The following is a 21,670-nucleotide window of genomic DNA, read 5'->3' as shown; positions in this document are numbered from 1 at the left end:
TGTAAATAGACCAATAGGTCATCTCTATTTACGTACTCAAAAAAATCCATATTTTTCTTTGAAGAATTGTATTTTAATTTCACTTATTTATGTAGGCGATGTTAATGCTACATTTAGTTTTATTACTTTTTGATATGATAAAAGTTCTCAATATTAATACTAATTCATATAATTTATATTTTTCATATATAATATATATATATATATATAGATCTAACTTTCTAAAATATTTTCAATATTCTATTGTTCAGTCTTTGTTATTATTTTATACAATGTGAATTACAATGAGCTCTCCCAAGGTTTGGTATAATTACAAATATTTTATCATTTTTTGTAAATTATCAATACGTTCTGATTTTAGTGATCGTCTAACAATTAACCCAAACCGCTAATTCCTATTAGGTTTTTATCTATTTTTTATGGCGAAGAAATCAAAATGCCCTTGTGTACTAGAATTATAATATTACCTATTTTTTTTAAATTTTTTATAGATTAAGTGGATAGTTTTTTTTATTATAAATTTCCATCCACCTCGTCTATTTTTTTTTAAAAAAGAAAAAAATATAGCAAGACAAGATTTCAGACCTCTATTTAAACAGTATATAACTTTATCAAACATTAAAAGATATTTATAATTTTTAAATAATAAATAAAATATTTATAATGATATCAAATTCATGAAAATTGGATGTAATTTACCCTTCATAATATTTAAAAAGATGTACCCTCGTGGCCTGTGCATAACAATATATGCACGAAAAAAAATGTTAAAAGTCCACCAATGACATCTGAGGTTAAGAACAATTGTAAGCCACATGTCGCAGTGGGACTACTTCTCCCACATTTTCCCGAAATGAGCTGCGAATGATACTCGGCAGGTAGGTCTGTACAATTAAAATTTTATTTATTTAATTATCTAAAAAATATAGTGAATAGTTGATGAAAAGTACTTCTAGAAAGGATTAATTTTAAATATGTATGAATAAAAAATTATTAATAAACTAATAATTTTTATTGGGAAAAGTTAAATGTAGTTAGGGACAATTATTTACTGTACAAGTTTTTTATACTCATATAAAGTGAGATAAATAGACACATATTTAATAAAATTAAAATATTTATATTTCGAATTTATTCATGAGATATCAACTTCAACTTCAATAATAACTAAATTAAGACATTATTCAATGATATGTACTCCATTTATGGTGGGAGAGAGTGGAAAATCGAACGGCCAGGAAGGAGTAGGTTTTCCCTTTCGGGAATCAAAGCCGTCTGTTGGGCGTGAAAGCAGGATGTCCAACTAAGTGTTAAGATATTGTTCCTTTTGTTTGTACATGCAATTCAAATCAAGGTTTTCTTTCACGTGTTCATGTCCAGTGGTTTTTTTTTTGTCCGGTGGTTTATCATCCATTAAAGTTCGCTCCTCTTTTTTTTTTTTTTTAATAAAAATAATTGAAGTCTATTCAAGAAATGAATATTAATCTTTTATTTAAAGAGGGTTTTGAGCTCATGCATTTTTAAGTTCATAAGATATTAAATTTTAATTTTAGGATTAATGTTTAAAATGCTGATAAAATAAAATTATGGGACTTATCAAATGCTAGTTTTGAATATATAAAGTTGGTTAGCATTTATATATTGACATTTCATCTAATTTTGTGTGTTTTTCTTTTTTCTATAAAATTAAATATAGGAATTTAATGGATGGACGAATTAGATATTGTCATGTGTGAATCAAGTAATTTAAGAAAATTCAAATTATATCTCGTCAATAAAGTTTTGAAGAAATGAAGTTATAGTTAAGAAAATTCAAATTATGTGTGTGTTTAAAGAAGTGAATGCAAAGGGTAAATGTTATAGTTAATTACCTAAGTATGTGTTTTGAATAATTTTAGTATTTCAATTTCATTTCTTAATGTTATCATTATTAAACTTTTGTTTTTGTCTCAAATTATGTTTTTTTTTTACCGTTTCTCAACAAAATTATGTAACTGACACATGGCTTATTTTGTAAATTTTGTTTAAAATATGAAACGCGTTCTTATTGTGTTTACTAGACAAGCACATTCTGCATCCAAATAGGGTATTACAAGCCCATGCCATGTTTCGCAACACGATGATGTTCTTTGATTCGGACTTTCAATGCACGAACATATCAAAACACACCCAAGCTGTGTTCTACCTCCAAAATTTTGTTTTCATTCTAAAATCACGCTTTTATCATAATTCCACGTCACAAACACAAACGAAAGCTACTACTAAAAATATTTTAACACGTTTCTATGCTTTTTGAAAATTGTGTGCATAACGCCCCAAATTTTCACTTTTCACAGTAGGCCAAAAGTAATTTGTTTAGCACATTTGTTCATCATCGGGTCATACCATACAAAAGAACACAAAACAATGACAAATTCTATAATTTTACCAATTTGAGAGACTAAAATGACACAATCGAATTTAAATTGGTAATTTTACCTTACAAAAATCATAACCCGGCCATATTTTTGTTGAATAATGGTTAGAGTGATTAATGCGAGACAAAAACTAAAAACTAGAATGTTAATATCGAAAAATGAATTTTAAACACATAATTAATAAACCAACTGTATTTAATTACCGAACACAAATCAAGAAAGAAGATTTGGGAGGTGTCTGAGCTCTCTCGTTCAAGTCCACCAAATCAAATATTCATGGTGTTGCGAAGGTAAAACTATTGAGTGTCGTGCACGAAGCTCAACATAATTCTGCATTTATGGCATGATTGTGGTGCTAAATCCACGAATTACCATTACCGAAGATCAAACATCAACTTCATCGTCAACTTGTCGACTTATAATGAGTTTATTATATTAAAATCCTATATAACTTCTTCATAATGATCTGTTTCGATTTTAGATTATTTTTGTGTGTTTTATGGAGATAAAGAGAGAAAAATAGAAATAAATTAGTATTTGTTAGAAATAGTGTGTATGTTAGAATTTATTTTTGGAGATAACTTAAGATTGTGTAAAATAGGTGTTGTATGTTTTATTTTGTATCTTGAGAACAAAATTTAGTATTTATTGTCAAATCACATCTATTTTATATATATTTGTCATTGTACATATATTATTTTGTTGGTAAGGGGCTGAATTATATGTATATTATTGTGTATATATATATTTGGATGAAATATATTTGCGAGACAAAATTCATTGTTTATCGTCAAATTATATTTTATTCAAATTTTAAAAAACTCAAAACCTACAAAAATACACAATTAAAAGTGAAAAAAAATCCACTCAAATTAAATTTTGATCGCTTTCTTTAGATTATAAATCAATCATATCCGATTAAACTCGAATTGGGTTAGAATTTTCGAATTGAAGTGTTGATTTCTCTTCTTAAAATCTATTGGAGATAGAGTTATTATATACAAATGTATGTCGTAATTAGTTGTAGGATGAGTTTATCTTTCAGATAATCACCAATGCAAGGATAAGGCCTCATCATCCTGATGCAAATTTCTTACCAGCAAACCACATATATTATATAAAAATTATATTCCAGACCACCTGATGGTGATAGAGATTTTCAGCCTACTCCAGAAAAATAGTACTGTAACAGAACAGCCACATTCTTGGAGCTATACTTGGAACTTAATGATGATGATGATCATAAGAGACGTCCTTCAGCGCAGCCACCATCTCTCACTGCTACTTCTTTCACTAACATTGGCGAAATTGAAAACCAAGACTTGTTGATGAAACTGATGATCAGCACCAAATCTCAGGTGATGTCTGCATAGAGGACAAGTCCAGTGCCCGTATCCAATCCACCGGTCGAAGCAAGCTCTGTGGAAAACATGGCCGCACATCAACTCCCTGATTTCCTCCCCTTCACGGATGCTGCACAGACAGACCGTGCATTCGTCTGAGCCGGTTTTGCACGTTGATCGCCTTGTGACGGTGTAGGGTTCAACATTTGGTACTATTGTGTTTGGAGCAGAGGAAGAGTGGAAGAATGATTGGTGGAGGAGGAAATCCCAAGCCCCCTTCATGTGGGAGAAGATGAGAATTATTTTGTTAAGCATGATGAGTGGTTTGTGGAACTGTGGGAGCATGGTTGAGGGTTTGGTGACAGTAGATCGATGAATATGGAGAAGTTCTTGGAATTGTTGCAAATACTCTAGAGTATTTATACACGCAAACGAGTGAAATTAGAATTAAAGTTTGAAAAATTGAAAACGTTATAACGCACATAAAAACAAACATCATGTTTAATGTGTTTTATTCCATCACCTGAGTGGGATCAGGGAGTAGTGGCGGCTGATGTAATAATTATTTTGAACTCCACTGTTATGCGTTGGTAGGCTATCGACTCAATCTAATCACCACCATAAGAAATTCGAACTAATGTCACATCTTCTACTTTAACAAAACAGGTAAGTAGTTGACGAGGTCTCATTTCCTGACTCCCACCGCTGTCCTTCCTTGTGTGTCGGAGATATAAAGCGAGTGCACCGGAAAAGAACGGGAACTGGGAATTGTTGGAGATTTTGTTTTATAACTGAAGTGAAAGGAGCACGTCTTACAATTCTGGATTCTGAGGTTGTTGCTCATCGTAATTACAAATGGGTTTGCTTTGAGGATTCTTGTAGGAAAGATGTAATAGGTTGGGCTACAACATAAATTTCAGCTTTGAAGGGAAAAGTCAAGAGTAGATTAATAGTAGATATTCCTGCAATATGAGCCTCACAATTACACAATAGATGCTGATAGGGAACTGGAAGAGATGGGATAGTTTTAGGAAACAAGAGATGCATCTTTTGGAGAAAATTTTGTCTTTTCATTAATTGTAACTATTAAATTTATGGGTATGGCTAGAATTTCAACCCTAAAAAATCTGTGGATATGAATGGTAAGATTTAATGATCTAAATGCATAATGGTGACAACTCCAAAATAGGTTTATAACAGAATTAAATTGAATGTCATAATACTTTAGAAAATGAAAAAGTACATAAGAAATTTAAATTAGTGAAGCTCACCTAACAGATAGAATTGATAGTTCTTTTTGAATTTGAATTGCGACAGAATCTTCATATGGAGGTTCAACGCAAATTTAAATGGACAAGAAAAAGGAAAACAAGGAACAAAAACATTTTTCGTACAGTAATTTAGGGTCTTTAATTTCATTTTTTGTCCCATTGGTTATGAAATTTTCACTTTTGATCCTGTAATTTATAAAAAGTAGCACTTTTGGTCCTATAATACTGCATTTTCGTTATTTGTTTTAATGAAAAATGCCACATGCTTAGCACTTAAAAAGTAGAGTCTTTACACTTTTGATCCTGTATGTCACAGGATTTTTCACTTTTGGTCCCATATGTTACAGAATTTCCACTTTTGTCCCAAAGCTTTTAAAAAGTAACACTTTTGATCCCAAGCAATTAATGGCCACGTGGCCTTCTCTGTTAAACATCTAATAAAAATGTGTCAGGGGACCAAATTGTTAGAATAGGTGACCAAAAAACCAATTGGATTGATCTTTATGTAGTCTGTTCCGACAATTTCGGTGTAATTGTAACATTTTTTATGAATAAAGTGAGTATTTATTATTTGAAAATTATATTTGTTGTGTTCACTAATTAAGTTTATATGCTTAACATTACAATAATGCCCACAAATCAAATTATACAACCTATGTAGTTGGGCTGCGCATTAGATGGTGACCATGAAACCAACTTCTGATGATTAGATTTGAAACGTTCCAAGTCGAGGACCTCGAGATTGAGAATCGAGAGTCCTATTGAGACTTGCGCTAAAATTACATTCATTGGATGAGTGCCGTATTTTATTAGCGATAGACGTTGGATGTCTATGCAATTTTAGTGGGTGATTGACAAGGTTGTCAAGCCGACTCAACTGACTCGTGGAAAGTCGTCATATGGAAGCCTTGGAGGCTTGGTCAGTATGACTAGATCTTCCTGGCTTCGATAGTACGGGATTAGTTCTCGAACTTGAGAAACCATAGCAGTTGCATACATATAATGGTTGTATCTTGGATCTGACGAAAGATGATTGTATATTGGATATGGTCTTATAAGTCTTGTTCAGTGCAATCAGAATATATAGTGAGGACGGTGGGTTCCAAGATAGAACCCGTCACCTATCAGTATATGACAGTCGAGTCTCCTATGTGCTCTAAGATAGTTCGTGCTCTTAAAGTCTGTGGTCACAACAATTGGTTGAGTAGGGAATGGTTTCCTATGTCAACCAATAGAGCAAATGCATCTCGAGTTCTCGAGCATTGTGTCTAGTCCAGGATGGGAACTTACACCCATTTGCTATTAGTAGTCGTTAAATAATATTTGAGTTAGGCCATTAACATTTTATTTGTAATTAATATGTTCAATTTTCTTTTATATATATATATTTAAAATAAATAAAAAAACAAAAATAATAGAATCCATCGGGTTAGACTCGTCTGGATGGATTTTATACTGAGGCAGAACAGGTTCCGAATCCACCCAAACCGACCTCAAAATCGTCCATTTTCATCCTTAGTTGTGAGGCGTCAATGTTAACGATCAAAAGAAGACATAATTGGCAGAATCTTACACGATTTGATCATTTATTTTGTTGTTTGGAGCAAATCTTGGAGAGTTGGAGGATATCATTTGGTGTGGTCATGGTTGTAGCAGCCGTCCAATGTCCTTTTACGATTGGTAAGCCCACTTTCCATCTGGGAATTGGGCCCCAGAATTTGATGCTATTGTCTCTTGATACTGGACACGGGCGCACATGAAATGCGTTTGCATTATGCATATCTATCTATAATAAAATAATAATAATTTAAAATATATATAATTTTTTATTATAATTAATTGATATAATTAAAAAAATAATAAATATTAATTACTTATAGTTACAAATCTATTAGTCATCGTTTCTACAAGTGTCAAACACATTAGCTACAACTAAAAACTATGATAAATATTATGACTATAGGTAAAAATCCTAATAAATGTTAATTAATCCTTGTCAACATTTAAATTTTCATATTGATTCTGTTCGACTGTTGCAAATAATCTTGATTTGCTATTATTTTTAAATTGTAGTAATTTATAATGTAAAATATATATAGTATAGAGAAAAATCTTTTTTTTTTTTTTGTATAGTGTATATATGTTGCAGATTTTATGTATGCGCATAAATTTGTAAAGACATTAAATATAAAATATTATAATAACTTCTTTATTGGTTTATGAATGTACATGATGTTAGGGATAGATGAATTTTAAAGAGGTTTTGAAATGTGATTTTTCTGTCCTTAAAATGAAATTTGTGTCCACTAAATAGTTGCTGCTGGGTGAAAGCAAACTCATTTTTAGGATACAACAAAATTAATCAAAACTTGCCGAATAATAATTTTGGAAGCATCCTTTCAACGGATACTTTTAAACTAATATGAAGTGAAAGAACTTATGGAAATTGAAGTGTTAAATTGGCACTTGATTTCATATCTTTTTTTTTTTTCTCCAAAAAATATGCATCTCTTCGATTATACCTATTTAATTGAAAAATTGCAACCTTTCAGAAAATATCTTTTCTGATCAGATGCTTCTGAAAAGCAACTTTAAAGTTTTGCATAAACGTTCACATTCTTTCGGCAAATACTATGTATTATTTGCAATGTTTTATAAAAGAATAAAATAAATATAAAACGTATTTTTTGTATATATATATAGATTATATTATTATTATATAAATTCCCTTCTTTCTTACCTATTCCTTCCAATTTTTAATTTGTATTTTAAGTTGGATAATTCTTTATTAAACACTTAAAATTTAATTTAACTTTTTTATGTGGGACATAGAATATATATATATATATATATATATAAAAGCTATCCAACACTCAGTTCATGATACATGAAAAAATTATAATTTGATAATTAAAATAAATTAATTTAATTTGACTAAAAAGGAAAAAAGTTTGAAATAAAATACGATGGATCAAAGCGGAGAAAAATAGGAAAATTCGAGTAGTCGAATGTAATATCCAGTTATAGTAAGAGAAATTTTTATAATCAAGATATAGTTGTCCGGGATAATCAATAAGATTCTTTCCAATCTACTTCCTTAAGATTTGATATAGTTATAAATATATTTATATTGTTTAAAAAATTATAATTACCCCATTGATTTAGTGTCTGTCTAACAACGAGCTTATTCCATTAATCTTTATTAGATTTCTATCTAATTTTTGATGAATTGACCAAAGTATCCTTTTGAATTATATAATACGAAAAAAATTGATAAATCAAATTTTGTTAGAGGTAATCAATAAGATCCTTTTTAATCCACCTCTTCTAAGTTTTAATATAAATATAAATATATCCTTGTTGTTAAATGACAACTATCCCATTTATTTAAAGACTGTCTACAACGAGCATATTCTATTAGCATAAGTTAGGTTTTTAGTTTTTATTCATTTTTTATGGTGAATTGATCAAAATGTTATTTTGGATTATGAAATATGATTTTATATATTTTTTTAAATTTCTTAAAATATTTTTATGGACAAATATGTTATGTGGATTAGTTACTTTTCCTACCCTCATTTTTTTTTCTTGTTTTACATTTTTACAAATGTTTTGTAAAAGAAAAATAAAATCAACAAGGGTAAAGTAATAATTTCCACCTCATTATCTAGGGATTACATAACTATTTTTTATTTGAGATGGTATTTATAAAAAGAGAGATTAATAATTATGTCAAATTTTAGGAGAAATAAGTATAATTTTATTTTCTCACTAATTCTTGTTCTAAATAGATTTGCATTTATTTTACCGATAAAAAATCATCGTTTCAACTTTAGTTTTACATACTAAAATTACAAACTTCATGTCCTAAAAACACCCACATACATGCCCATAATTTTACGAACATTATCAACTATAGGTCTAAAACAAGACACAAATATCATCAAACACCTCTACCACGTCGCATACTCAACAATGAACGAACAAGTTAGTTACTCCCCATTATTCTTACATCTAAGTTGCCTCAACGTAGCCACCATCTATCACGACCACCATAACCGGAGGCGTGAAAGTTGATCACCACCAATTCTTGGTGGAGCTCCGCCGCTATAGGTGGCAACTTTAGTCTATTCCGGCACGTTGGACAAGTCATGTGGCCGTACCCCAACCACCTGTCCAAGCAAACTCTATGGAAAAAATGGTCGCATCTAAGCTCTCTAACTTCATCGTCTTGGTCGATCTTGCACAAACAAACAGCACATTCGGCTGACTCCCCCGAGTCAACAACATTTTTATAAAATGTAACGTTAAAATCATCGACATGTTCTGGTAACATGATTCCATAAGGGTATTGGAAGAAGGATTGGCAAAGAAGGTAATCCCATGCCCATTTCAAATACATGAGGACCGAAACAACGTAGTTGAATACGACTGATTGTGGTACGATTTGAATCATAGTTACTATCCAAAGTTGCTGACGGCTTATGAGCGGGCAATTTTTTTTTTTTTTTTTTCGGGGGAGGAATGAAATAGAGAAAGGAAGTAGCTAGAGATTGCTTATAATGTTATTGGTGGAGTAGTGGTGATTTGCAATTGTTTTGGGGGTATATATAAAGAGCATGGAAGAATTTTCCAAGTGGGTGCAAGGTGAAATTTTTCGTCTTCTGTCAAACAATTGTATGGAAAAATTCACCTTTGAACATGTTTTATTTTACTTTGTTCAACAGAGGTTATCTGGGAGAAGTAATATCTTTTTTAAACTAGGATTAAAAATTAATATTTGTCTGCTGGTTGACCACCATGTCTTGCTTAGCCAGGGTTTGGTGATGTAGTTAGAGGAATTCAGGCCTCACGTGCCGATGAATAAGAGATGGCATTCTTAGCACGCAACGAAAACCTAGAAAGACATGGATTAACTAGGGGGAAATACAAACATACCCCTCAAAATATTCAAATAGAATAAGGATTCTTTTACACAACTTGATCCGACATGACCCAATAACCCGACATCTTATGACACATAGACCAACCTATACAAGTACAAATAGTTGTCCAATAAATAGTGTAAAGCCATTTGGGACCGAGGTATATTATTTTTTTAGAGTATTTTTCATACCCAACTAATTTAAATATCAAAGGGTGTTAATTAGAAACCTCCAAGCAAGGCCAACAGTTGCTTGTTGCAATTGAAACTAAAGAATAAAGAGAACATATCTCCAATACTCTTGAAACTCGAGGTTGAAAGAAAAAAAATAGTTTATTGTCGATTAAATCTCTGAACAGAATTATTAGTTAATAAAAAAAAAAGAATCAATCTTAGGTTAGGTAAAACATTTGTGAAATTGACTAAAATTTGGATTATCTCAAAAGCATGTGAGATTCAACCCAAAAATACTTTACTGCTATAGCAATATTTCAAAAAAATATCAAGTCCAAAAGATAACTATAGAAATTAAGAAAAATACACAAAATCGACAGAAAAATAGAAAAATATAGAGAATTATGCCCGTGCAGTTCTCGAAATGATAGAATTTCACGATGAACGACAATCCCTCACGAGAGTTGGATTCTCCTCTCGAAAATGATTAAAACAGTGGGTGCATGGCCTTTCGCGCAACTCCAATCAGATCAAAAGTTATGATCACTCGAATTTTCATCGTCAACCATGCAACCAAAGCGCTAAACCCTCGAATTATGTCTATTCAAACACTACTTCAAAAGTGCATCCGCCTCTTGTTTTACATTACCCAGGTTCCAAGCATCTATCTAGATGGGAATAACTCGAGGTTATTGCAGCCTCGAACCCGAATTATCACAATTACAGGGTCGGAAAAGCATTTTCCCGATTACTTAATTAGTCGAGAACTAATAGAGCTGCGTCAAATTTTATTTGGACCCAGTTTACCTCTTCTAATAATATTCTACAAGTCATCTCAGTCGTTAAGGTTATTCGTTGGGTGCATCCACGTTATGATTAGATTGCTATATAGACATGTTGGACTTGGGGAAAATATGTTTGAAAGTTAAACATCACGTCTGCTAATATTGTTTTAGAATAAGTTTGATGGCGATAGTTGTGATAATTGTCCGTTTGCTAATGCTGAAAATAACATCCGTGAAGAGACACAATTTACATATTCAAAAATTACTATTGGTAGATTCAAACCCAACAAGATATTTGTTGGGTTATTGCCATGTTTGGTTTTGTATTCATTTTCAAGTTTAAATGATAAATGTGATTTTAGTTTTGTATAAATTTTTGTGTGAAAATTAGAATATATATTTGAATTATAGTTGATGATTGTTTATATCGTTAATGGTGTCAAATTAATATACTTTTTTATAAGATGAGAATAATAGTTCTATTTTTTAATTGATTTAGAGTTTTTAGTAATATCAATTATGAAAAAAAGGAGGGTTTGTTATTAGTTTATAAAACTAATGAATATTAAAATTCTTTTACATGTATGTAAATATATATATATATAAACTAATGATTCAAATGGGAATGATGGTAAAATATTTTCAGTGAGAATATGTATAAATAATAACTATATTTTCACATTAATTATTATTTCAAAAACTTAAAATTAAAAATGGAAAGAAAACCAAACAAGGAATTTATTATTATTATTATTATTACTATTTATTTACTACTTTTTTTATGTTTTTGCCCTCCTATCCATTTTTTCATTTTTCTTTGTCTATGCTTAATTCCTTTTTCCTTGTAATAAACCAACAAAATTTAGCATAAGATATATCTTATCCAATGGAAAATTGAAAATCTAGACATTCAAACATGCTTTATTCATCTTACCTAATTAAAATACGGTTAACATCAAACTTTAAAATTTTATCGAGTAAAATTTTTAACTTATATTTAAATAAAGATTTTAATCACAGATGCTGACGAACATTAGAGCACTCGACTTCTATATTTTTTAATTAAATTGGTGTCTAGAACCTTATCCTCCTTAATAAACAAGTAATTGCCCTAGCTATTCTATTATTTCTATGTTTATTTTTTCTTTACTTATGTTCTCTTAATTAAAATATATTCATAAAGTAAAAAAAGAATTATTATAAATAAATAATTTATTCAATATTTTGTTATATTATATATTTAAGAAATATGCACGCGCATAGACTGCAATATTTCATTAATTAGCATCAAATATTGAAGAGTAGTTGCTGACATGACTTGCCCTTCAATATAGCAAATGTACTGACTATCACATTTTTCCACTTAGTTTATAAATGATCAATGACATGGGGAAAAAAAATGTTAGAAACAACCATACGGTGTTAAATATTAAATATTTAATATTTTTTTTCTAACGACTTAAATTTTTAAATGATATCGTTATTTAACATAATATTAAAATCAAATCAAATATGAGATCGTGGATTGAATTTCGTTGCCACTAATTTATAAAAAATATATCTAACAAATAAAATTTACACATAAAAATATACATTAAAATATTAATTATTAAATAATTTTCATCTCCAACAAGTACGTACTACCGTATGTTATTAGACAAAAGTCCTGTGCCGGTGTTGAAGAGAGAAGAATGAAAAAGCAGGCTGTTTCATCTAGATGCGCGACACTGCTTAGTATTATTTAGCAATTCAAGGAGTAATATTTAGTCCACTGGTTAAAGTTCACTGAGTTTAGTCCACATACGCACAAAAATAATTGAATAGTAATATTTAAACAGTTGGAGGAGTGTTTTACAATTAAGAGCTTACGAGTTCGAATCTTACGAGGTATTTTAGTATATATTTTTAATACTAGTATGTCGTTTTTTATTTATTTTAGATTTGATAATTAATTTAAAAATATCGATCGATTTAGAACTATTTATATATTAAAAAAAAATACATAATTGGAAGGAGGCAGGTAAAAGTCGTTGAGTTTTAGTCAAGTCTGTTGATGTCCAATTTAATTTTCTTCCCACTACACTGATAAATATATATCAGAAGGCAGCTTGACTTGGCTAGAAACAAATTGGGCATAATTACTCGTCTATACATTCAATTCTTTTGGAGGGAAACTTAACGTTGCTATATATATATAGTAGGTTTTAATAGAAAAAATTATTCAAGAAATTTAAAATTTTAGACTAATAAACCATATACAAAAAAAGTCTGAATAAAGTTGGCTGTTCGACATCGATTATTTCCCAAAATCAGGTTGCAGTGTAAAACATGTAAGACGACTGAGAAAAGTTCCGAATAGAAATTCTTTAATGCTTAAATCAGAATCAATGTAATTTTCGAGTCGTTTTCTGCTTCCAGATATTGGATGAATATTAATTTGTCTAAGGAATTAAGAAGGTTTAGAAAGTAAGCATTCATAAAATATAATTACTATATACAGAATCGTAAACGTATCAGAATCTAACATCACAAATATCACGTACGTTTTGTAAACAGGAAAACATTAATTAACAAGTTTGAAATCACGTAGGTTTCTAATTGTCATTTGCGTGGTTCTCAATCACAAAAATTAATTATAAGGTGAGTATAATTAATTTTACTTATAAAGTGTTAAAATTAGTTACGACAAAAATCTATTTTTAACACTAGAACAAATATTGCTTTCAATTATAATTAATTATTATAGTTAAAAGTAAAAAAATTGTAGATGATACTAATTAATCAGGGTTGTGCGACGACTATTAGTTGTTGTTTCTACAAGTAAGGGCAAAATATATATTTACTACAGCTAAAAATTATAACAAATTTTAGCCATGAATAAAACTATAACAAATATTGATTAATTATGATTAAAATTTAAATTTTTGTATTAATTTTTATTTAATCGTATTAGATAAAATTGATTTATTATAATTTTAAGCTGTAGTGATTCAGTGCAGAGAATAATCAATTTTTTTGGCATAATTAGAGATTTTGATGGGATAACTACACATATATGTTGAAATTATTTGCCAAGAAAGCGATTGTTGGTCTTGGGAGACTCGGTTTATTTCTTTTCCATGATAGGAACCCTTTTCTTTAGTTTATTTTCCGGGAAATGAAATGGTAAATTTAACATCATACATTCATCAATTATGTAATTATTCCACTGTACTATTTACTTAGAGATCTACGAGAAGAGGTGATAGATAGGTAGGCATCCCCTTTCAATTCTCTAGAATACGATGGGAGTCTGTGTACTTGTCATGTCCTGAGTTTATGGTTAATTTCCGAACTCACTGAATAACATCTTGAAATTTGGACATGAACAATTTGTTTTTTTGGCTGCCCTCCGATGATTTCCCTCTGGGGATGGTTAGGGGAGAGTGGAGAAATGTCAAAAACTGCATTCAATTCAACGCACATAGTTGAACACCCAACCAAATTCCATCCGAGTTTTTTGAAACTTGAGTTTGCAATTTGCATGCACTTGCACTAGACTAGACCATTTCACAAGGAGAGTCAATGGAGGACAACCTGGTTTTGTTGAAAAGTCATCTTAATTAACAGTCCAAATTTAGAGAAAATGGCTCCCCAATTTGGCATTTTGCACCCCTGTGATATTGCGAATGAACATATTGCAACAAAAATACTCAAATTTTCCCATAATTTTAATATCAAATATTACATGAAACAATAAAAAAATTCAGAAGAATTACAAGTCTGTACGTGCTAGATTACGTAGTTTTGATCATCGCAGCCACCATGCACAGCGATCACTGTATCTAGAGGCGGCGCAGAAGTTGATTAGTATGAGTTCCTGGTGGAGGTCCACCGTGCCTGGCGGCAGCCTGAGGTTGCTCCGGCACAAGGGGCATGTCATGTGGCCGTACCCCAACCACCTATCCAAGCAAGCCCTATGAAACGAATGGTTACACCTCAGCTCTCTGACGTCTTCCCTTTCATCAATTTTGCACAAACAAACAGCGCACTCCTCCGAATCATTTTCGTAGCACTTAACGTTAAGGCCATCGGCATATTCAGGCTGCAGTCTCAGGCCATTAGGGTGGGAAAAGGAGTGGAAAAGAAGGCAATCCCAGGCCCACTTCAGACGCAGGCTGATCGCAACCACATAGTTCAGCACAACCCATTGCGGCACCATTTGCAGCATTCTTGGCAACGGCCTGTTTGGTGTTCCAGAAAAATGAGGGCCCAACTTGGAACTGGAAATGGGTTTTGTCTGGCTGTAGTGATATTTGGCAATCAGCATATAGGGTATTTATAGAGGAAAAATATGGGATATGGATGTAATTTTCCCGTCAGACCAAACTGAATTTTCCACTGGACGTACACACGTAGTTTTTTTTTTTCTTCTTATTGTCCAAAATTCAACCTCTGGTCGTAGATGGATAACATGAACATACATATACTTTTCCAACTTGTCCTTCTTTAATTAATAGGAACCCGTTTACCCAAGTGTATAACTATGTATCTAATAAAAATTGGTGTGGATTTTCACGACTATTTTTCCCCCTATGTAACAGATGAAATGGTGGGATGCTACGTGGTAAGACTTGCTTGGATTTGGGGTCTGCGTCGTCAATGCTTTACGAGGACTTGCATTAATTAGAGCATCATCGGGTGTAAACCTTGTAAGTTAAGGTTTATGAACTGGTCAACTACTATAATACATAATTAGAATGTTCTATGCATGTACGTGCGAGGATTAATTGGAAGTCATGTTTAAGGGATTTGTGGATAAGTAACCGCGTCCTGATTTTCTATTATATCTTATGTTTCACTTTACTTAAAAAATTTTAAGTGCAAAAGGTATTTTTAAAATATACACTTAGGTTGTATTCAGATTTTATAAATTTGAATTTGAACGAAGGATTTGAAAAAAAGATTTCAAATGACTCTATTTGAAAAATAACATTTATATTTATCAAAACTTAATTCAAAATTAGAATGAAAATATCTGAAGTCCTTTAAATTTAAAATTGTCCGAACATATTTCAAGAATTTATTATGAAGAATTAAAATCCATGATTTCAAATGGTTCTATCCAAATACAACTTTATCATTTAATTACAACTTAAACAAAAAAAATTAGGATTACCCAACTTCACAAGTATCATTAACTTCTGATTTAAAAATATATTTTTCTAGCAGTTTGAACAAAAGCAGAAATTAACATTCATAACACCTGAAAAGTATTTCATTTTATTTTGGGTTAAATTCACTTTGATCCTCTGTGACAAATTATTAAAAATCCTCCTATGAAAGTTTTATTATAAAAAATCACTCTTATATTACGAATAAATAATCACACTGCCCTTAGTCAATTTCAATCTAACTTTTAGAGACAATGACTAAAATGCCCTTCTACTTAACTGGTCAAACTAAGCCTATTAATATATAATTATTTTAATTTATAATATATATGATTTATAACTATTAAAATATATTTATAATATCACGGGGGTCTCTAAATTTTTCACATTTTATTTTTTTAAGTCAGAAACTAAAAAGTAGTTATCTAGACTTCTCGTAAACACTCCCTTAATATATGGTGGATTTTTTTCAACTAACAATTGACCAGATATGAGATTTAGAGTTAATTTATAATGAGTAATATTAAGTTTATAAATTGAGGGAAGAAAAAAAATGCTTGCACAATAATGGAATGCATGTACACATACATACATATATATGTGTAGACTAAAATATTGGTGGAAAAATAGAATGGATGAGGTGAAGCAAAGGAAGTAGACAACCTCATCTCCAGACACTCATAAATCAACGAATAAGTTAAAAGGTAGAAATCACAAAAGTATATCGATCAACGCAGCCACCATGTGCAGCCATCATCCCTCGACCTGGTGGCGGCGGTGTAAAAGTTGATGACTACCAACTCATGGTGGAGCTCGGCAGCGAACGGAGGCGGCTTCAAGTTATTCCGGCACAGTGGACATGTCACATGCCCGTATCCAATCCACCTATCCAAGCACACCCTGTGAAACAAATGGCCACACCTCAATTCTCTAACTTCATCTCCTTCCTCGATTCTGCACAAACACACAGCACATTCTTCTAATTCCTCGGACTTGGCATCCTTTGTGTAGTGAGTGACGCGGAAGTTGTCAACATGTTCGTGTAACATGATTCCTGCAGCACGAGGTTGAAAGAAAGATTGGTAAAGAATGTAATCCCATGCCCACTTTAGCTGTGTCGCGATCAGAATCATGTAGTTTAGGACAAGTGATTTAGGCATGATTTGAAGCATTTCTTCGTCTGGATTTTGGATTAAGGCGATGAATAAGCTCAAGAATTGGAGTTGCTTTTTTGGTTTGGCAGCTGAGGTGGGGTATTTATAGGCATATGTTATCATTACATTTGGTGGGGTGGGGTGGGGTGGGGTGGGGTGTAGACGAGAGAATTTTTGGTCCAACATATGTTCAAAGAATTCTTGTTTTGTCTTAGAGATGTCATAGTTTGATGTTGGTTTTGTATTAAGGCTGTAGTCTTTGTGGCAGCGGTCCAAGTACGTCTGGGAATAAGCATAACACAGGAAGGTTCGTCCGACCGTTAACTGCTCCAATTTTCACTAGTTAAGCAATGATGTAAATATGGTCAAATTCGATTTGAGTTCAAAATTTTTATATAAATTTTATAGTAAGTGTAATATATTATTTGTGTAATTAGTATATAATTTAGGTAAAAATGACCAAATCATATAAAAGTGTATCACACTTATTTCGTAATTGATTTAATTCGATTAAACTTGATTTGAATAAAAAAATTTATGGCTATAATTATAAATCATTGATTTGATAATTGATAAATTGATAATTAATTAAAATTTATGATGTAATTATAATGGATTCACTTAAAAAAGACAATTTGTAATATTGGAGAAAGGAACTTGACGGTCCAGATATTGGAGTATTAGAAGTTAGGATTAAGAACGGGAAAGGAAAATTGAGGTATATTGGAAACATATAAATAAGATATAAAATAGTTGTAATAATAAATATGGGTTGTTTTGAATTAAAATCTCAGCACAGGCAAATGAACTAAGATGATGTTAAAATATTGAAATTGATGAACGACAGAGAATGATGGACGGAAGATTGGAATATTAATTAATTAAAATAAAAATAAATGACAACGACTGTTTTTTAAATTTATCATAACTATGAATATTTTATTATTATTTAAAAAATTATTAATATTTATAATATTTGATGTGTAATCCTTGAATGGAGGTCTGATTTATAAATTTTGCCCTTGCTTTATTTTTTTATGAATAGAGAATTTTGAAAAAAAAAATGTCCACTTTCTCCATAATTTTTTTAATTTTAAAAAATAATAAATTTATAATTTATAATTTATAAGAACATTTTGATCAATTTACCACAAGTAGAGACTAACGGACTATGCTAGATGTTGGACGTCCAATTAAATCAAAAGAGTATTATTAATTTTTTATATAACAAGAAATATTTATAATTATATTAAATATATGGAGATTTCATTATAATTTAACCTTAATATTAAGTGGATGATGTTGTAATGGTTTTAATTTACTGGTGGGATGCGTTTCGGGTAGCTAGGAATGCGACTTGTCAAATCGTGAATATTTGAAAACAACAAAAGCGAGCTGTTAAGTGCCCAAATCAAAGTATGTGACTTCATTTAGAAAGGACAATATGATGCAACAAAATTGCTCTAGTGGACCTCAACTTCCACATCTATCTTTCTTTCTCTTGCTCTTTTTCTGACTGATTTCTTATATTTTTTATTTATTCGATTATATAATATAATACTATTTTAAATAATAATTCATTTTTAAAATTTAAAATTATACACACACTATGAATGTACAACATATACTAGTATATAATAAACGTGCTCTTCACAATGAGATACATAGAAATGAAAAATAAACATAAATTGAAAAAAAAAAACCCTCCAAAATCCAACATTTATTTTTTTATTAATTAAGGATCAAATAATCATTTTTTTCATAAGATTTATGATTCTGATTTTTAGTTAGTAGGGATGTGGGATGCATGGTTAATATTGGGCTATGATGAATTGGAGATTGGGCTGGTAGGTGCAATGTTGCATGGGTGACCCACCCTGAATTATTAAATCAACATACCATAATATTATCAATAATTAATAAGTAAAAGTCCACATAAACCGCATAGCCAATCTCCTAATGATAAGAATGAAAAATTTCATTTTGCAATTGTCCTTCCATAATACTAACTAGCTAGTTTCACCCGTTATGGGATTATATGGCAAAATTTGGTAAAATTCAATTAAATTAGAACCAATTGCGTGATCAAGGTACTGCACTTGTTAATATATATTGTAATTATAATAATAATAATGTTTCATATAATTAAATCAATATAATAAAACCTAATATATATATATATATATATTTAATAACTGTTTTCTAATTTTGATTTGGTGGTGGTGTACACAGTGAGTGCAGAAAGCAGAGTCTGGAGGGGAGTTGGTTGTTTGGAAAATTTGTATTCGGATTAGGTTTTGGTCGAATCAAATCAATCCAAAATAAGTGTATCATACTTGTTATGTTATTGATTATTTTATTTAAATTGTATATTAATTTTTTAAATTGTATAATAATTACACAACAAATATATTATATTGTATGAATAGTTGAAATTCGTACGACAACTAAAATTTTCCTAAGTTACATTACAGGTAACGTGGTTTAGCTTAGATTTTGGGATGGAATATGTGGCGGTGAGGGTGAGTTGTATTGTGTGGTGTGGTGTGCATAGTGGGAATTGGAAAGGCCCTTTGTTATTACACCGACATCACAATTCCCCACGTCATTATCGGACACGCATGAATTAGGGTGTTGGGTGCTGGCTACGTACGTGTAACGTGCTCTCACTCTTCCTCTCTTTTCCCCTTTTTATACCTTTGTGGTGTGCCTTATTTTTCAATGATCACTCTTTTTTATAATGAAATGATGAGGGTTAGTTCCAACCCCACTTTGATCTCTCATGTCCATGTTCAGATGTTCAACTGTTAACCAACACTAGGTAAATTAATACTGTATGATTGTAATGCAATTATTTCATTTTTAAGGTTGTCATAATACTTTTTAATTAAGTGCACTCGTCCTAGAAAGTTAAAACAACACACAATCACTTAGAACTACAACAAGAGAAAGGCAGGAGGAGAGTTTGGTATTCTGTATTTGAAATGGAAAAACTGATAGAGAGTGAAGGGCTTGTTGTTGAGAGCTTTATGCATGCATACTAATCTCCTCTTCTACTAATCATATAGCATTGAAGGACAGCTAGCTAGGTACCAAATTTTCTCAACTGCAAACCCTCCATAATCTTAGTTATTCTTATCATCTTTTTCTTAGCTATTTTGATAATCTTGAAGCCCTTTATTGGGCATTTAGTAATTGAATTCATATTTTAGTAATATTCATATGTACTTAATGAAGTGTGCCATAATGTCCGAATTCTCATCTTTGATTTGGGTCGAAGATTTCGAACGCCAGACATGTAATTCGGATCGGGTGTTTTGGGATCTAAGAAAGAAGATCATTAGGCTTGTTGGATAGTTTTCAGTAAATATCCTTTGATGCTTAAATTAGTTTGAAAGATTGTAAGAAAAACTTATAACCTAGTGTGAAAGTAGTAGATGGCGTCCCGTTATCCCGAATAGTTTAGGTATTTATAGAGTCAAAAATTCTTATACGGGTGTACGTGTAATCATCTCAAAATTTCAAGTACAGAGACATCGAACGACCTTAATTTTGGGTTCCCGATCAGATCGTGTCCCGACAAACACACGAATACTAGTCAAATCTAATTTTATGTATCATCAATTGAAGTTAAGATTATAGAAGCCGTCCAAAATTCTGCGCTAATACAACTAGGGATCCAATTTGATTAGTCAAATTTGACCTGTATGCTCACAAGTTGAGCTTAAAAAAAAAAAAAGAAAAAAGTTGAAGTTAAATAAATTCTTATGCGATATTAAATAGAGTATTAAATGTTACGATTGTCTTTTAGTTTTAATGGTTAATTAGAGATTTCATCATATATATTTTTTTTGGCCTTAATGCGGTGATATCTAGAGACCAAATGATTACAAACAAGATGTCATAAGTTTGAATTTTACGGGTATAAATATTTAGTTTATTTTTAATAGTAATATGTAAGTGTTGTTTTTATGTTCACTTTAAAGTTATTGACTGATTTAAAAATATTATTATATTACATATTGAATTTTGTAATAATATATTAATTATTTTAAAAATATGGATGTATTTTTTTTTCAACAAAAATTGATCAAATTAGAGAGTGGAATCTCGAAATTGGTTAATTAAAAATTGTGAGCTCAACCTTTGAAATACTGTAGCTTTCTGGCCGCAGTAGGTCATGCATCTTTCGTTGAAAACCGGGCTTTTACACATTATTTTCTGGATAAATTATATCTATATATTTTGAAATTTAACATAATTATACATATTTTTCAATTATTTGAAAAATTATACTTTTCAATGGAAGCAAACATTTATAATTTTTCCAACGAGGGAATATTCATAATTATGTTAAATCTTGGGTGAGAAATAAAACAATTATAATTATACTATGAATTTAATAATCAACAATAAGTATAGATAAAATATGAATATCAATATATGTAA

The 21,670-nt window shown here is 30.6% G+C and overlaps 2 protein-coding genes and 1 long non-coding RNA gene across 3 annotated transcripts; all 3 read right to left on the bottom strand.

Moving 5' to 3' along the window:
• Positions 1 to 3,506: 3,506 nt before the first annotated feature.
• Positions 3,507 to 4,657, bottom strand: LOC148789479 (uncharacterized). Its single transcript, XR_016067320.1, has 2 exons — positions 4,284 to 4,657; positions 3,507 to 4,170 (listed from the first exon to the last, which is right to left on the bottom strand). It is a non-coding gene; the product is annotated as an uncharacterized LOC148789479 (long non-coding RNA).
• A 10,047-nt stretch (positions 4,658 to 14,704) lies between these two features.
• LOC105162218 (uncharacterized) lies at positions 14,705 to 15,223 on the bottom strand. Its single transcript, XM_011080214.1, has one exon. The coding sequence runs from the start codon at positions 15,221 to 15,223 to the stop codon at positions 14,705 to 14,707; it is 519 nt and encodes a 172-aa protein (XP_011078516.1).
• A 1,572-nt stretch (positions 15,224 to 16,795) lies between these two features.
• Positions 16,796 to 17,344, bottom strand: LOC105162211 (uncharacterized). Its single transcript, XM_011080204.3, has one exon. It carries the CDS (start codon positions 17,342 to 17,344, stop codon positions 16,796 to 16,798), a length of 549 nt encoding a protein of 182 aa, XP_011078506.3.
• Between the last annotated feature and the right edge of the window lie 4,326 nt (positions 17,345 to 21,670).

The sequence above is a fragment of the Sesamum indicum genome, linkage group LG1 (assembly GCF_026168435.1).
Source record: "Sesamum indicum cultivar Baizhima isolate 11 linkage group LG1, ASM2616843v1, whole genome shotgun sequence".
NCBI classification, from domain to species: Eukaryota; Viridiplantae; Streptophyta; class Magnoliopsida; order Lamiales; family Pedaliaceae; genus Sesamum; species Sesamum indicum.
The sequence above is the reverse complement of the archived record's forward strand: the minus strand, read 5'-3'. Positions and strand labels throughout refer to the sequence as shown.

Excerpts from the sequence above, each read along its gene's own strand:
- LOC105162218 (XM_011080214.1), bottom strand. The coding sequence starts at position 15,223 with ATGCTGATTGCCAAATATCACTACAGCCAGACAAAACCCATTTCCAGT.
- LOC105162211 (XM_011080204.3), bottom strand. The coding sequence starts at position 17,344 with ATGATAACATATGCCTATAAATACCCCACCTCAGCTGCCAAACCAAAA.